At 37.2% G+C, this 17,739-nt stretch overlaps 1 protein-coding gene across 2 annotated transcripts in view; it reads right to left on the bottom strand.

The window, feature by feature from the left end:
* LOC150075219 (tetratricopeptide repeat protein 21B-like) overlaps window positions 1-17,739 on the bottom strand; it is a 272,286-nt gene that overhangs the window by 116,401 nt on the left and 138,146 nt on the right. For both annotated transcript variants that reach the window (XM_090389257.1, XM_090389256.1), the window contains exons 21-23: window positions 13,060-13,112; window positions 2,987-3,075; window positions 2,474-2,600 (exon numbers count right to left, since the gene is read on the bottom strand). In XM_090389257.1, the coding sequence (XP_090245383.1) occupies window positions 2,474-2,600; window positions 2,987-3,075; window positions 13,060-13,112 (269 nt within the window). The remainder of the gene's footprint in view (window positions 1-2,473; window positions 2,601-2,986; window positions 3,076-13,059; window positions 13,113-17,739) is intronic.

The following is a 17,739-nucleotide window of genomic DNA, read 5'->3' on the forward strand; positions in this document are numbered from 1 at the left end:
TACTTTAAAAATTAGCTCACCAGTTCCATAAGGGTTAGGTATCAGTTCGTTCCAATTTTAACTGTTAAGATATGCAAGAATATTAACATAATAACTATTATTATAATTATAGTCAATGATTTCTGTTTATAGCTTACATCCAGATTTGTATTTGCATCAATGTACCTCATGTAAATAAAGCAATAAGATATACAAGGCTATTTATAAAGTAGTTTAACAACTTCGTATGCTGATAATAGTATTACAGATAAAATGAATGGCTATATAGCAGTACGGAAAGACAGCCAAAATAGTGAATTTTTTTTCGAAACAATTAGCAGTTCCATCTGCCACCACCAGAGGCATTGCAGAAGCATCAAGCAAATAGTGGATTTCACCAATGCCTAAAAAAAGTGCACTGCATCTTTTGGTTTGAGGAAACAAGGTAACAAAAATTCACAGACAATTTCACACTTGTTTCACAAAGAATCCTCCCGGCAGAAATTCTGTATATGAGCAGCAACAGAAAACAGGCAGACCAAGTATGAGCAATGAAACAGTGGAGGAAGTGAGATGTACATTACCCAGAAGCCCAAGAAAATCAACAACATGTGCAAGTCATGAACTGGGTCTGCCACAGCCAACCATTTGGAAGGTACTACAGGAACTTAGTACTACAAAATGTACTACAGTCTTACTGTTATTGGGTGGTGCAAACAATCACAAATGAAAAATTTCAAGCATATTGAGATAAACAACCTGTGATTTCTTTTTCCGTGAAAAAAGAAAGGCCCGTAAACTTTCTCCGAACTGCCTTTCAAGCTGTTACAAACACGTTCAAGCAAGCACTCATTGGTTTTTCTGTGCTTCAAACACAAATATTGTGCATGCTGACATAGCCACTAACATGACATGTGGAATGATCACTGAAAACAGCCTATGCTTGACAGGCCCCATTTTTATCAACATGCCTTGCCTGCATTTCCACACTGAAATTGATATGTTTCACTTTGTCTTCATTTGTGATTACTAGCATCACCTGATTGCAACATTAAATTCAAAAAAATTTCAGTCAAATACAACAAAAAGTTACAGATGGCAAATAGATTAAACCTAAAAATAAGTGGAACAGACCCCAGTGCCTATAAACAAAAAAAAAAAAAAAATAGTAATAATATATATGTGTGGAAAAGGTTAATAAAAAAATTTTTACAAAAAAAGTTGGTCTATTTCCTTTTTATGGCAGCTTTTTCTATCAAATAGGGTAGTGCATGGGTTGACATATTCATATCATCAATTAAAATTGAACTATTACTTGAATTTCATATAAAGTTAGTGGCAGTCTGTAACAGTTCCTAGAAAATTTTTTAAAGAGCAGCAATAAGCCACAGTACTTTACATGATCGTGTGAGTAAACAAGATGGCAAGGAAGTTGCATCTCACAATTGAGCAGAAGGCTAAAGTTGTGCTTTTTTCCTGAACTCTTTGGGCTCAAGTAAGAAGTACGATACTTTGTTTATCTCAGCAGAGTATGCCTGTCTAAAGGAACAAAAAAGACCTAGTGCAGCTGGTATTCATTCTTCAGAAAATGTTGTGGCCCTCTGAGTTGCAGTGCAGCATAGTCCAGGAAAGACAGGAAGAAAAGCAGTTCGTGGATTTGAATATTTTGGAAAAATGACTGTGTGCATAGCCTTGTCAAAATCATTGTTTAACTGGACTCTTCCCCAATGAAACTGTTAACTCATAGATATACTCACATGCATGAAATGTTGTCACATTTAAATGTTTCCTAAGTCATCAATTATTACATCAATTATTCATCAATTATTACAAATATTACAAATAATAATATGCTTCAAAATGGTTTAATACCATTTATACAAGGCAGTACTGCACTACACTATGCCACATACAGCTAATGTTGTGTTGAATTTTTTGCACACTGTTTCTGGCACTCGCTCACATATTGTCATGCCATTATCCCAAATGTCACAACTGTGAATATTTTTGACCACCTCTTAGTCTGGATTTTAACCTATGTGACATTTTATTATGTTTCTCAAAAGAGAAATTGCTCTGCAGGACACCTACTGCCACAAATTTGAAGATGTGGAGGTGTATGGCATACACCTCCAAGAACTAGTTTTTGTCATGAGCATATTGAGCATGATAATTCATAACATTTGTAATAATTGATGAATAATTGATGTAATAATTGATGACTTAAGAAACATTTAAATGTGACAACATTTCATGCACCATCCTGTATTATTGATAGCTCTCTTCAGACATCAGCAAGCTCGCATTATGAAGATGCAGAGAAAATTCAGAATGATTGGCAGGTATGATAATACTATTACAAGAATTAGGACATGTCCTTCAGAGTAATAATCAGACATGCAACTAATTTGTAAATGAAAAATAAAAGATATTAATTTTTTTATAAAGATAGACAATAAAGACAGGAACTTTTAAATACTATTTTGAAACTTGCCTGGTTTGTACATCCCATGCACGTTGTAAAGTAGAGATAGCTTTTTCTTCATATTGTGTTTTTGTATAAACTTGTGATAACAAAGAAAGAAATTTTGCTTCCCACTGTAGCCAGGTGAGATCACTTCCTGCAGTTTAAAAATTGAATACAATTTTATAATGTTTTTATTTTCTCATCTCTACTTTTAAAAAACTTTTAATCAAGAAAATTGCACTTAATTCTTTCTCTTAATATTCCTTTATAAATTTGTAGCTATTCTATTTTCTATGATGCATCATAAGTCATATGTCTTTCATTTTCACAAAATGTAACTTCATGGCAGACCTTCGTTGATTGCTCAGGTCACTGAAGAATTCAATAAAACTTGGCTTGAAATTTACTTTGTAATAATATATACAATTTCATGTTATTATTATAATATTAAATGTACATTGATGAAAATTATAATTATTTTCTATAAAGGTGCTGGGTTTATTATACTTTATGAAAAGAACCATTACAAATTTAATTTACCTTGACGCTCAGTTTCCATAGCAGTATTAATTACACTTTCTGCTTCTTTGTACTTTTTCATCCTGAAGAGAAGATGAGCTAAATCATACCTACAAAAAGTTTCAGAATGACTTTAATTAGTTTTAACAGTTTTTAAACAGAACCTGCTTCATTGCACTGAATATTTTTATGAAAAATTATTTTTACATTAAATACACTTTTAAACATATTGCAGACAATTTGTCTTCACAAAAAGGTTAACTATAAATTGTTAAGCCATTAATTAAAATTAGTTCATTACACTAAATCCTCTAAACAGTTTGTAATGCATAAATTATCTATGCACTTCCATAGGCACACTGTATATATAGCCATATATGAGTTATGAACTGAGCCAAAACAAGAGTTACAATAGTTTATGGTATAAATTTAGTGATTTAGACAGATAACTGAAGTAATTAAACATAAATATCTGAAGAATCATAATTAAATATTGTACATATCTGGATAATTTCAATTAAGCTTTCTCTATGTATTTTGTTAAAATTTTCTGTGAACTGACTCCATGTAACACTATTTCAGCTGCCTGAAATAGTTTTTATCTATGTTAATTTATCAACCAGAAATAGTGTGCTAGAGGTGATTAATTTAGAAGCAAGCTAGAATACCAGCAATATAGTATTTTAAATAACTGACAATGATAGAGAAAGATCTTTAGAAGGATTAGATCTTGAGAGTAAAAGAAAAGATAAAATGCTGATTGTGAAATAAGTAGTAGTCTATGGTATTCCATATTAGTTTTAGTGCCAAAGTGATTTTTTTTCCCATCAAGTAATGGTTTAAGCTTCTCGGAACTGCGCGCGTGAATGTATTTTTTTCAAGTATTCTAAGTGAGTTCCAATCTGTTAAAAAAGGAACTTTTATTATTTTTTTTTTATTTTGCCAGAAGATACATATAAGGTTCATACAAATAAAAATGCATATTACAAGCTACATGCACTTTCAGAAATGTTTTGTCCATATCTTGAACTGAGACATTAGCTGTAGTTTAAAGTTTTGTTAAGGAAGAAGCACAGAAAAGATAACTGGCATCCATAACAGCTTTTGACTGTTGGTCAAGTTGTAGACAATAGATATTCTAGTGTAGAATTATTCAGTTTATTAAAATTTAGTTAATCTCTTTATGTATGTCAGCTTCTGTAGGTGAGATCATAATCTGTGCTCTAAAAGAGAAGAAAATGTATTGAAAAAGTTTATTTATTTAAGTTAAGAAAAGCATTTTAAGTTGTTGGTTTTATATCATATGTATATTATATTTGAACATGTTAAATAAATTTTACTTATTATCTAAGAAAAATGGCTTGGTTTTTTATCTTATTAGCGTTAGCATTAGTAGAGGCATATGATGCAAGAAAGCAAGCTTATGCAGCATCAGCCAAAAAAAAAAAAAAAAAAAAAACCCGCTCCCATTTCAACCCTCCGTTTGATCCAAATACCTGTCCAGCTCAGCCTTAAATTTATTTAGGCTATCAACTTCCACAACAAAGGATGGGAGTCTGTTCCACCAACCACCTGCTGGCTAAAGGCAAACTTCCGCACATCTATCCTACATCTGTCTTTCCTCAATTTGAATTTATGCCCTCTCAGGTGATTCTAAGCAAGAGGAAAAATCCGATCAGCATTGAGCATGCTCAAACCATTCAAGGCTTTATACACCTCAATCAGATCACCTTGCAGGTGCCTAGTCTCCATACACTGCAATTTGCAAAACCTAAGCCTTTCTTCATAAGAGCAACCCTTTATTCCATTCACTAATCTTGTTGCCCTTCTCTGTACTCGTTCGAACAGCTCTACATCCTTCTTAAAATGAGACCTCCAGACATGTACACAGTACTCAAGGTGTGGCCTGACCATTACTTTATACAAGGGGACAATCATCTCCTTATCCCTGCTAGAAAAATTCCTGTATATCATTCACAAGACACCATGAGCTACTCTTGCAGACCATCTGCACTGCTCAAAAAACTTCATATCTGCCTGCACAATTACTCCCAGATCCTTTTCGTTCTCTACCACTGTCAGTGTAGTACCACAGAGTTGATACTTTACTCTGGGGTAACTGCTTCCCATATGTAATACTTTACATTTGTCAATGTTAAACTTCATTTTCCACCTCTCAGCCCAAATGCTCAACTTTTCTAGATCCTGTTGCAGCAGCGTACCATCATTAGTGTCCTTAAAAACCCTGCCAACCATCATAACGTCTGCAAACTTGGACATTAAGCTTGATATACCATCATCAATATCATTTATAAATACAGAAAACAACAATGGTCCATTCAGTGTTGGTTGCTTATAGTGGACTAATAACATTAGTCCAAAAAAAGCAGTGTCCATTGATTACCACTCTGTCTTCTCCCATTCAACCATCCCCTTTATCCATAGCAGCAACTTGCCTCCAATGCCACATGGTTCCAATTTGTTCAGCAGTCTTCCATGTGCAACAGTATCAAAAGCCTTTCTAAGATGCAAATATCCAACTTATTCCCTGCATCCAGTTCCTTTGTGACCACATCATAGTATCCAATCAAATTGGTCACGTAAGACTTTCCCTTAACAAAACCATGCTGTGTCCGAGTTATAACTGAAGTCTTGTCTAGATGATCCTGCAGTGCTTCTTTAACCAGTGCCTCTATTAATTTTCCTGGAACAGAAGTTAAACTAACAGGTCTATAATTACTTGTGTCGCCCTTTGATTCTCCTTTGTGAATTGGGGTTACATTTGCACATCATGGGTACCTCCCATGAGTAAAAAGAAGCTCTCATAATTATGGCTAAGGGTTTGGTTACTTCCTTTGCTGCCTCCTTTAAACTGGATAGATCCCGTCCACTCTGGGTGCCTTTTTTGTGTTTATCTTCAACAATTTCTCCTTCACTTTCTTTTCAGTTATTACAAAATCATCTAGCTCACTGCCAGAGTTTAATTCACCTCTGGCATTCCCCTTCCTGAATAACTCCTCATGCGTGAATGTAGATGCAAAATACTCGTTTAGTTTGTTAGCCACCTGAGCGGGATCCTCAACTGTTGAACCATCAATATCCAGTGGACCAATCTGATTCATCCCTTTCCTTCTAGAGTTTACATAGGTAAAGAACTCTTTGCTGTTTTTCTTTGCATCCTTTGCCAAAGATTTCTCAATAATCTGCCTTTGCCTGCCTAACCTCCTTTGTGACTTGGTTACAGACCATAGGTTTCCGTGTCACCCATTAATTTATATGTATCCCATGCATTTGTCTTCTCTGCCATATGTCTCATTAGTTCATCTGACATCCATTTAGGCCTAAACCTTGAACAATATTTCTTAGTTGGTATGTAAAGCCTAGTAGCTTCCAAGATAAGTTCTTTGAATGCTTCTCATTGTGAATTTGCTGTTGATAACATCATCAGTTGGTCCCACCATATAGAATTTAAATACTGTCTCAGACCACCGTAGTTGCCTTTATCAAAGCAAAAACCCTTTCCTTTACCCCTGATGGTAGTTACCACTTTGAGTAAATCCCACCTCAGCACACTGCGATCACTGCCACCTAGTGGTTCCTTGATCTGCAGATTCTTAATGCATAAAGAATCACTACTGATAATCAGATCAAGAGTATTACTCTAGTTGCCTCCTGAACATGCTGATGTAGAAAACAATCATCCAATAAATCCACAAAAGCTTTGCTAGTGTGCGAGTGACCAACCCACAAATTCCAGTCAATATCTGGGAAATTAAAATCCTCCATTATAAGACTCTCTGATTTACTGCCCCACTCTATTTCCCTGTACAGTTTCTTATTATACTCATCAGAGTCATTAGGCCTATAACACACTTCTACTCTCAATTTTGATCTCCCAAGGCTTATGTCACACCAAACTGACTGGACACCTCACTGTCCAGCAATGTCGGCTTGCTTCACTTCCTTGGATTTTGTGTGTTTCTTAACTAATAGCATAACCCCTCCTCCCTTCCTATCCTGTCTATCCTTCCTGTATACATTGTACTCCCCAAATTTCAGTTCTGCATTCCTTATATCGGTGTGACACCACGTCTCTGATATCCCAACAATATCTGCCTTTGATGTTTTGAGCAATACCTCAAATTCATCAAATTTATTTACCAAACTCCTAGCATTGGTGTATACGCAAGTATACATGCACCTGTTCCTATTCTTAGCTATCCTAACATAACCCATGTGTTTACTTGTACCGCAATGACTCCCAGCAGTCTCTGAAATACCCTGCATCTTGTTTTCCAGGCTGCAGCTCATTCCAATAGAAGCAATGCAAGAATCACTTTCACCTCTGCCAGTGGCTAGTGTTAATCTATTAGCCCTTGTATTCCTCCAAGCTAGCAGTTTTCCGACCCACCTAACACTGCCTCGATAGCATCTGCAAATATTCTTGCACCCGTTCTATTTAAGTGTATCCCATCCCTGTAGAAGCAATCTCTCCTGTTAACAAGTAGAGACCAGGCTGAAAAAAATTCTACCCCTTGAGCCATGCACAAATTGATCGACAAGGCTCTCATCATATTTCCTCCTATCGTGTCTGCGCAGAATTGCAGACATTTTCAAATTCAACCCTAACTCATGGCTTTTTTTCAACAGTGACCTGTACTTGTTAAGTAATTCCACCAGTCTCCTACTCTTAATATCACTTGTGCCAATGTGTACAACAATATCATCACCTTTTGTGCCCTGAAAAGATGATATTCGCTCTACAATGTCATCAACCTTTGCCCCTGGCAGAGATACCCTGGTCCTGTTCCACCTATCCTTTTTACATACCATGTTCCCCATTTTCCTGACGATAGAGTCACCAACAACTATTAGTTCCTGTGGTACCAGCGCATTCTGCCTTGGGGGTTGCCGCTGTGTTGCGTGTTGATCAAGTGCAAGCTCTGGCGTTGATGTGGTCAGCTGAGAGCTTGATGGGTCCCTCAATTTAGATCCTTCGAGGGCATCCACCCTGTCCTTCAAGCTCTCATATAGGCCCATAACAATGCTGAGTTGTCGCCTGATTTCCTCACAGCACTCCCATTAGCTTGAGCCTTTTGCTTTGCTGCTCTGGTCTGTCATGATTTCGATTCAATTTCAATAAAATTTCAATTTCAGTACAAAATTATAGCCCTAAAATTGTATTCCGTTATATAACTTCCATATCAAGTTATGTATTAATTAATTATGTTACGTTTGTAAAATCTCGTTTTACATGGAAGCAATACAAATGTAAAATCTCATTTTACATTTTTCATGGAAGGATGCTCATTAGTATTTTGTTTTGTGGAGGTGTAAGCATGGATCCATATGTTCAGTTTGCACCAAGAAAAAAAAAAGTGTAGCTGTTGCTCTGTCCCAGGAAGGGCTTTGCATGCTATCACTGATAAAATAGGCTTCCACCAATCAACAGTATCCCGGGTGCTGAAATTAAAGCATGAAACGGTAATGTGAAGAGAAGACATGGATCAGGCCATAAGAGAGAGAGACTACACCTTCCCAAGGTTAATATTTGAAATGGATTTGCCTTCGTAATCATCATGCTAGTCCTCCTGATCTAAAACTGAACTTTAAGATGGCCTCTAGCATTGAAACAAGTGCACAAACTATGCAAAGATGGCTTCTGGAATGTGGTCAGCATGCCTATCAGCCCAAGAAGAAGCCTTTGTTGATCCAATAAATGAGGTTGTTGTTATTTGGTTTTTAGGAGCATTAGCAACTAAGGCCATATTGCTCCGGGGATATGCGGTGGTCATTACCTGACCTTTCCACATCCTCCGTATTTGGTGGTCACGGGCTCCAACTCCGGTCTAATCAAGAAGCGTGTGCTACGCACTGCTTCTCCTGTCCACCTGGCTACGGAGGCGCCCCAATAAATGAGGAACAAGCGACTAAAACGCATGTTTCATGGACAAAAGGGCATTGGGACACCATCATCTTTTCTGACGAATCGAAATTTAACCTGCATGGTTCGGATAGGAAGTGATATGTCAGAAGACAAAAATCGGAGGCATACCCTTCTGACTGCATAACAACAACTGTAAAGTTCGCTGCCGATCAGATGGTCTGAGGATGCATAACAAGCAATGGGGTGGGGCAAATTAAGTTTATTAACGGAATGGTGAATGCAGAAACCTACACTGCTATCAAGGACGAGTGCCTGAAACCCATTATTAGTGATCACCATACAGACACCAAAACTGCATTTTTTAACAGGACTCAGCACCTTGCCACACAGCAAAATTGGTAAGTTGTATGCTATTTAGATTTAATGATGAGTTTGTCTTCTTGTCTCACAAGGCTTAAAAAATATTTACACCAATGTTTTCCCTCGTTTTTCTCCCTTAAGGTGAAGTCTTACCTCGCAACAGTCTAGATTTGAACCCTATTGAAAACTGCTGGTACATAATGTTGTCTAAAATTGCTCAGAAGAAGCCAACAAGTAAGATTCAGCTGCAGGACAACATTGTAAGGGTGCAGTACCATGAAATTGGGCAATCATATATCAAGAAGTTGATTAACTCTATGCCAGATTGTTGCAAGGCTGTAATTGCAGATCGAGGAGAAAAACAAAATATTGAGGACTTATTTTGCTGATTTACAGTATATAATACTATTATTTTAACTTGTCATTTCAGTTTGTACACATAAATGCAATAAAATGTATGTTTGGTTGTCATGATTGCTATTTGCATGATTTCTCATATTTCCATTAATTATGCATTTTACTCTTTGGGAAGATATTTATGACAATTAGGAATCAGATGGAATCTTTTTATTGGATTTCATTCACAGAGATATATATATATCCCATCTAACAAATGCATTTCGAACATTTCTGCAAAATTCACAAGTGATGCAGTTTTTTTGTCTGCCATTGTACTCTAGCATGACCACAAAGGTTAAAGTTTATAACTAGTAATTTCACAATGAATATTATCATTAAATATACACCGATGAGCCAAAACATTATGACCACCTATCTAATATGATGCTGGTCCTCCACGTGCAGCCAAAACAGCTCGTACCGGCAAGGCATGGATGCTACAAGATTTCTAAATGTGTCTTGTGGTATCTGGTACCAACACGTAACAAGCAGATCATTTAATTCCTGTAAGTTCCGTGGTTGAGGAGCCACAGATCAGAGGCTGTTCCAACACAAACCACACATGCTTGATAGGATTGATGTCTGAGGAATTTGGAGACGAGAGCAATACCTGGAAGTCTTCTTCATGTTAGCATTAGCATTAGTAGAGGCATTTGATGCAAGAAAGCAAGCTTATGCAGCATCAGCCAAAAAAAAAAAAAAAAAAAAAAAAAACACTTCCACTTCACCCCTCTGTTCGTTCAAAATACCTGTCCAGCTGAGCCTTAAACTTATTTAGGCTATCAACCTCCACCACAAGGGATGGAAGTCTGTTCCACCAACCAACCACCTGCTGGCTAAAGGCAAATTTCCGCACGTCTATCCTACATCTGTCTTTCCTCAATTTGAATTTATGCCCTCTCCGGTGATTATTCTGAGCTAGAGGAAGAATCCCATCAGCACTGAGCATGCTTAAACCATTCAAGGCTTTATACACCTCTATCAGATCACCTCGCTGGTGCCTAGTCTCCAGACACTGTAATTTGCAAAACTTAAGCCTTTCTTCGTAAGAGCATCCCTTTGTTCCATTCACTAATCTTGTTGCCCTTCTCTGTACTCGTTCCAGCAGCTCTACATCCTTCTTGAAATGAGGCCTCCAGACCTGTATACAGTACTCTAGGTGTGGCCTGACCATCGCCTTATACAATGGAATAATCACCTCCTTATGTTCCATGAACCAGTCTCAAACAATCCGGGCAGTGTGGCATGGTGCATTATCCTGCTGAAAGACGGAACCACCAGGGAACCATTGCCATGAAAGGGTGTACCTGGTCAGCAATAATGTTTAGGTAAGGGGTAGATGTCAGAGTGACCAGCACATGGATGACTGGACCCAGGGTATCCCAGAGAAACATCACCCAAAGCATGACACCACTGCCATCGGCTTGTTTTCATCCCATGGTGCATCCAGGTGCAAGCACTTCCCCAGGTAAATGATGCACGCATACCCAGCCATCCACATGGTGCAACAGGAAACATGATTCATCACACCAGACGACCTTCTTCCAATCACTCAAGGTCCAGTTTCAATGCTCGCGTGCCCATTGTAGGCTCTGTCGCCGGTGAACTATGGTTAGCATGGGCACTTGAAGTGGCCTGCGCTATGCAGCCCCATTTTCAGCAGGGTTCGATGTACTGTGTGTTGTGACACATTACTCCCATCACTAGCATTCCAATTACTGGCGAGTTGCATCACAGTCGCCTTCTGTTGCCACGTACCATTCGGGAGAGCCTTCTCTCACCTCGAGCATTGATGTGTCATGGTCGTCCAACACCTTGCTGGTGGTTCATGAGTTCCCCCTCCTCAGACCACTTTCAGTAGGTACTAACCACAGTGACTGTGAGCATCCCACCAGTCGTGCCATTTCGGATATGCTCTGACCCAGTCGTCTGGCCATTACAATCTGGCCTTTGTCAAACTCGCTTAAGTCTGCTGCCTTTCCCATCTGAAGAACAAGAGTATCACTGTTTAACGAAGCTCAGTATCAGGTGTTTTTTATACCTTGTCCCGACCTGCACATGTGCCGCAGTTCACCTGCAGTTGCTTCGATTTGCATAATGATTTTCTGGTCATAATGTTTTGGCTTATTGGTATATTTAGTAGTTATGTAGTTATGTAGTAGTTATGTAGCTAACGGCAAAAGCCCTTAGTCATATACACTATATTAACAAAACTCACTTAACATCAACAATGTGTGGGTCCACCTTTGGCCTTAAAGCATTCATTGTCCTTCGAGGCAGAGGCATATTTTCCACAAGTTTTTGGTGACAGGCTTCAGGAACGTTGCATCATCCTTCCTACAAAGCTAACACTAGCTGCATTGTGGAAAGGGGATAAACTGGGCTTGCTCTAAACCGAAATTTCAGTTAAACTCAAAGATGTTTGATAAGGTTAAGGTTAGGACAGTGTGTTGATAAATCCTTTCAACCACTTTGTTCGCTGAAAACCAAATGGATACAAGCTGTGCTTTATGGAATAAAGCTTCATTGTGCTGGAAGCCACAAGAGAAACTTATGTAATATTGCCATAGTGTTGTCAGAGCATAATTCTTCAAATAGACAATAGGTGACAGTTTCAGTCACAACCAATTGATCAAACATGAACCACAAAAATCAACCCTACACCACAACACACTGCCTCCTCCAAACTTCATTGCTGGGAAAACACATGGTGGTAGGCAGCATTCTCTTAACATTCTACACATTCAACATCAAGATTCAGAACACTGTGTAATTTGAATTATCATTTGACAGAATCTGTGTCCACTGTTCTAAATCTGAGGACCACTGAACTTTGCAGCAGACCTAAGCAATAACAGCAACTGTAGTGCAAAGTATGGTTTAGGTGTAACAGCATAACCATGAAAGCTAGGGCTACTTATTGTCACACCTGTGGGCATTTGCAATATATGTCTGTTGATAAGCTGTAATTGCTCTTCTCAAAATCTGACAATCTCTGTCTTACAATTTTTGTGGCCTTGTGGGAACATTTAAATAGATGTGCTTGTCAGTGTGCAGACAAGCAACTGATAGAATATCTGATTATCATATCTCTTTCAAACTCTGTATGTTTGTGATGGCAGCTCATATTAGTTGTTTCACAGGGGTTAATGGGATGACTATTCATGTCATTTGCTTTTTTATAAAGTAATTAGACACAAAACAAAATAATAAGCTATAATTTTTTTGGAACTTTCATATATAGTTTAAACGTTAAGCAATCACTTCATTTGGCACTTCAGCTCATTTATTAAAGCACAAAAAAAAAAAAAAAAACCTAATAAAATCTAAACACTAATCTACAGAAATTCTAATTCTACTTCATCAACTATTTTTTAGCTACTGTAAGTGAAACGATTAGACCAAAATAAATTTACTGGATATTAACCATTAATATTTCAAACATTACCTTAAAACAACTTGGCCTCCAGTTTTGATGGCTGCTTTATAATATGTAACAGCCTGAAAGCAACAGAAATAAAATTTAGTATAATTAATAATTACTAGACTACCATAACTGATAATTCTTTTGATATAGATTCTTAACAATATTATGTAGTAGCAGTAGTAGTAGTGGCATGTGATGCAAGAAAGCAAGTGTATGAGCTTATGCAGCATCAGCCAAAAAAAAAAAAAAAAAATCACAATAAATGTAATAAATGGTAACTAACTAAAGAATTAAAATTATACACAATACATTGGATACACACAAAATTTAATGCACTGACATCTCTAGAATTATAATGCAAATTCTCATTATCAGAATAGCTGTTAGAATTTTCATTATAATTCTTGAAACATAAATGCATTAAAATTTTATGTGCATTCAATACAGTATATTGTGTTAATTCTTAAGTTGGTAATAATTCTTTTATTGACTTATTATTCAAAATTTGCATAATCCAAAATGGAAAGGGCTAATTTCTCTCAATTTAGTAATGCATAATTCTTCCAAAACACGTCAGTTGACAACACCGTATAACAATTTGCGTAAGTGTAACAGCAGTGGTCGTTAGGTTACACTTACACAACTTGTCCATACTGGTTTGTTCATGATGAACCCATTATGACATATTTCCTGTGTGAATGTGTTTCTTATTTCTGAAAATTTGTGGCCGGCCCTCAAGATCCCCAGATTTTACATTGCTGGAATTGTGAGGCATGTTGAAAGGCAAAATGTATAAAAATAATCTCAAAACACTGGAAAAACTGAAAGTCAATATACAGAATGAAATTGTGAACACACATATTCAAATATAACAAAATGTGCCATCAAATACGATGAAAAAAGCCTGTGTATGTATTCAAGTAGAAGGTGGACGTGGAAATTTTCAATATTCATTATTTTTTTATAATTATTTATTATCATCATGGTTCTTATAACAACCTGATTGTGTTTACTTTGTGTTTATAATGATTATAATTACAGTTATAAATTCAAGTAAAGATTAGTATTGCTTGAAAATGCAAAAACATGCTACTTGATATTAGAATAGCATTAGGTCACCGAGGGTACATAGCCAAAATAAATGACAGATCAGTAGTTTTTTGAAGGCTCAGAATGAGACCATAAGTATTTAGAAAAAATTCAGCAGCAGCTACATACACTTTATCCTGATGAATCCAAAATTATTTTTGTTTGCAGACTGCACTAACATTTTGAAAATTCTTGTTTCCATAACTTCAGCTCATGATATAGTACATAGAACCATGGTTCAGTTTTTAAATGTCTGAGAATGACTAAGAAAATGACGATGATTTATGTAAACTACTGAATCTTTCTGACTTCATCAACTTAAATACCACAACAGATTGTCTAGACTCATCAAACTTTCTTTTTCTGAAGCCGTTCTTCTGTCCACTCTCAATAACTAAGCCTGAAAAATGATAACTGTGAGCCAAGCACTTCAATTGGCCTCGCAATCACATAGAATTTGGTTAACTACTTTAAAACATCATGGCTGGGAAATTTTTCCAACCAGAAGTGGATGCAGTTTTGTTAACGCCATCTACATTGAAACATAACAGATGAGTGATTCTTTATTTACTTAATTTTCCAATATATCAAGACATCTTGAACAGCAAGGTGTTTTGGAGGCAGCAAATTATAAATATACCTGTGCTGTCAAAATTAAAAATATCCTTTGCCTTATATTTTTCAAGAATGGACTATAACGAACACAACCAGTCTATTACCTTTCCATTGTTGACTGATACAGACTTTCTTCTGACATTTTGTGAAACTAAGTTATTCCTGTTCTTAAATCTTTGAAACCAGCCACTGCTGCATTTGAATTCATTAATTCAAGGTTGTTGAGTTAAATAACCAGCTCTTTCTCACAAAATTGGACCTGATACTAGAAAATTAGATACACACATTTGTTAGTACCACTCAAAAATTGTTTCAAGCTCTTCATGTTTTGCACCACAAATTTCATTGTTTTTTTTTATCAGTTCTAGCATCATGCACTTAGTCTTTTTTTGGCTTTTTGGTATTGTAGACAAAGAAGGCAAATGGATATCATATTCTTTTGTAGTATCCATTTTACTTTATTCTCTCCTATCGATCTCTTCTATAATTGTCAGTTTAATATCCAAGCTTAATTCTCTCTATTTATGCTTGTCGCTATAAATGCTAGATGGGATGTAACATAAATAGATTTTAAATTAATTTAAAGACAGAAGCTCCAAAAATATATCATCTCGCATCTTTTTAAAAATGGCATAAAAAATTCATTAAAAAAACAAACTCATTGAACACAGCACAACAATTGCAACTGACTTACAACTGGTGTTTTTCACAGTGTATTTATACTGTAGCTACCATAAATTGGCTCTACATAAAAATAAATTAAAAAGTCAGGGCTATCTTTTGGGAAATGCAGTACTGGGTGGTCACATGCATGCTGGTGGTGGGGCAATAATAGGACAACTGTACCAAATTGTACTGTAAATGCTTTTAACTCTGTAATGACCATATAAAATGACAGTATTTATTTCTGATGGGAAAATTAACTAAGTTTTGTGAATATGATTATGGAATAACTTTGATATCATATATTTGGATCTTAGAAAGGCTTTTGATACTGTTGCACATGGAAGACTGCTGCACAAATTGGAGCAGTGTGCATTGGAGGCAAATTGCTGCTAGGGATAAAGGGATGGTTGAGTAGGAGAAGACAGAGAGTGGTAATCAATGGACACTGCTCATTGTGGACTAATGTTATTAGTGGAGTCCCTCAGGGTTTAGTATTGGGTCCATTGTTGTTTTCTGTATTTATAAATGATATTGATGATGATATATCGAGCTTAATGTCCAAGTTTGCAGACGATACGAAGGTTAGCAGGGTTGTTAAGGACACTAATGACAGTATGCTGCTGCAACAGGATCTAGAAAAGTTCAGCAGATGGGCTGAGAGGTGGCAAATGAAGTTTAACATTGACAAATGTAATGTAAACTGTCAGATGAACTGATGAGGCATATGGCAGAGAAGAAACATGCATGGGATACATACAAATTAACACATGACACAGAAGCCTATGATAGATACAAGTTGATCTGTAACCAAGTTACAAAGGAGGTTAGGCAGGAGAAGGCAGATTACGAGAAATCTTTGGCAAGGGATGCAAAGAAAAACAGCAAAGAGTTCTTTACTTATGTAAACTCTAGAAGGAAGGGGATGAATCAGATTGGTCCACTTGATATTGATGGGTCAACTGTTGATGATCCTGCTCAGGTAGCTAACAAACTAAATGAATATTTTGCATCGACATTCATCTGGCTTTCCCCTCGCTAAATAACTCCTCACACATGAGGAGTTATTTAGCGAGGGGAAAGCCAGAGGTGTATTCAACTCTAGCAGTAAGTTAGAGAATCTTGTAATAACTGAGAGTAAAGTGGAGGAGAAATTGTTGAAGATAAACACAAGAAAGGCACCCGAGGCGGATAGGATCTATCCAGTTATATTAAAGGAGGCAGCAGAGGAAGTAAGCAAACCCTTAGCCATAATTATGAGAGCTTCCTTGGACTCAGGGGAGGTACCCACAGACTGGAGATGTGCAAATGTGACCCCAATTCACAAAGGAGGATCAAAGGCTGACACAAGTAATTATAGACCTGTGAGTTTAACTTCTGTTCCAAGAAAAAGTAATGGAGGCACTAGTTAAAGAAGCACTGCAGGATCATTTAGACAAGACTTCAGTTATAGCTCGGACACAGCATGGTTTTGTTAAGGGGAAGTCTTGCCTGAACAATCTGATTGGATACTATGATGCAGTCACAAAGGAACTGGATGCAGGGAATAACTTTGATATTATATACTTGGATCTTAGAAAGGCTTTTGATACTGTTGCACATGGAAGACTGCTGCACAAATTGGAGCAGTGTGACATTGGAGGCAAATTGCTGCTGTGGATAAAGGGGTGGCTGAGGGGGAGAAGACAGACAGTGGTAATCAATGGACACTGCTCGTCATGGACTAATGTTATTAGTGGAGTCCCTCAGGGCTCAGTGTTGGGTCCATTATTGTTTTCTGTATTCATAAATGATATTGATGATGGTATATCAAGCTTAATGTCGAAGTTTGCAGACGATACAAAGGTAGGCAGGGTTGTCAAGGACACTACTGACACTATGCTGCTGCAACAGGATCTGGAAAGGTTGAGCAGATGGGCTGAGAGTGGGGGGGGCAAATGAAGTTTAACATTGACAGATGTAAAGTACTACACATGAGAAACAGCAACCCCAGAGCAACGTATCAACTCTGTGGTACTACACTGACAGTGGTAGAGAATGAAAGGGACCTGGGGGTGGTTGTGCAGGCAGATATGAAGTTCTCTGAGCAGTGCAGACGGGCTGCAAGAGTAGCTCATGGTGTATTGTCAATGATATATAGGAATTTTTCTAGCAAGGATAAGGAGGTGATTATTCCCTTGTATAAGGCAATGGTCAAGCCACACCTAGAGTACTGTATACAGGTCTGGAGGCCTCATTTCAAGAAGGATGTAGAGCTGCTGGAACGAGTACAGAGAAGGGCAACAAGATTAGTGAATGGAACAAAGGGGTGCTCTTACGAAGAAAGGCTTAAGT

The sequence above is a fragment of the Mastigoproctus giganteus genome, chromosome 14 (genome assembly GCF_048544385.1).
Source record: "Mastigoproctus giganteus isolate SK-2022 chromosome 14, ASM4854438v1, whole genome shotgun sequence".
In the NCBI taxonomy this organism is placed as follows: domain Eukaryota; kingdom Metazoa; phylum Arthropoda; class Arachnida; order Uropygi; family Thelyphonidae; genus Mastigoproctus; species Mastigoproctus giganteus.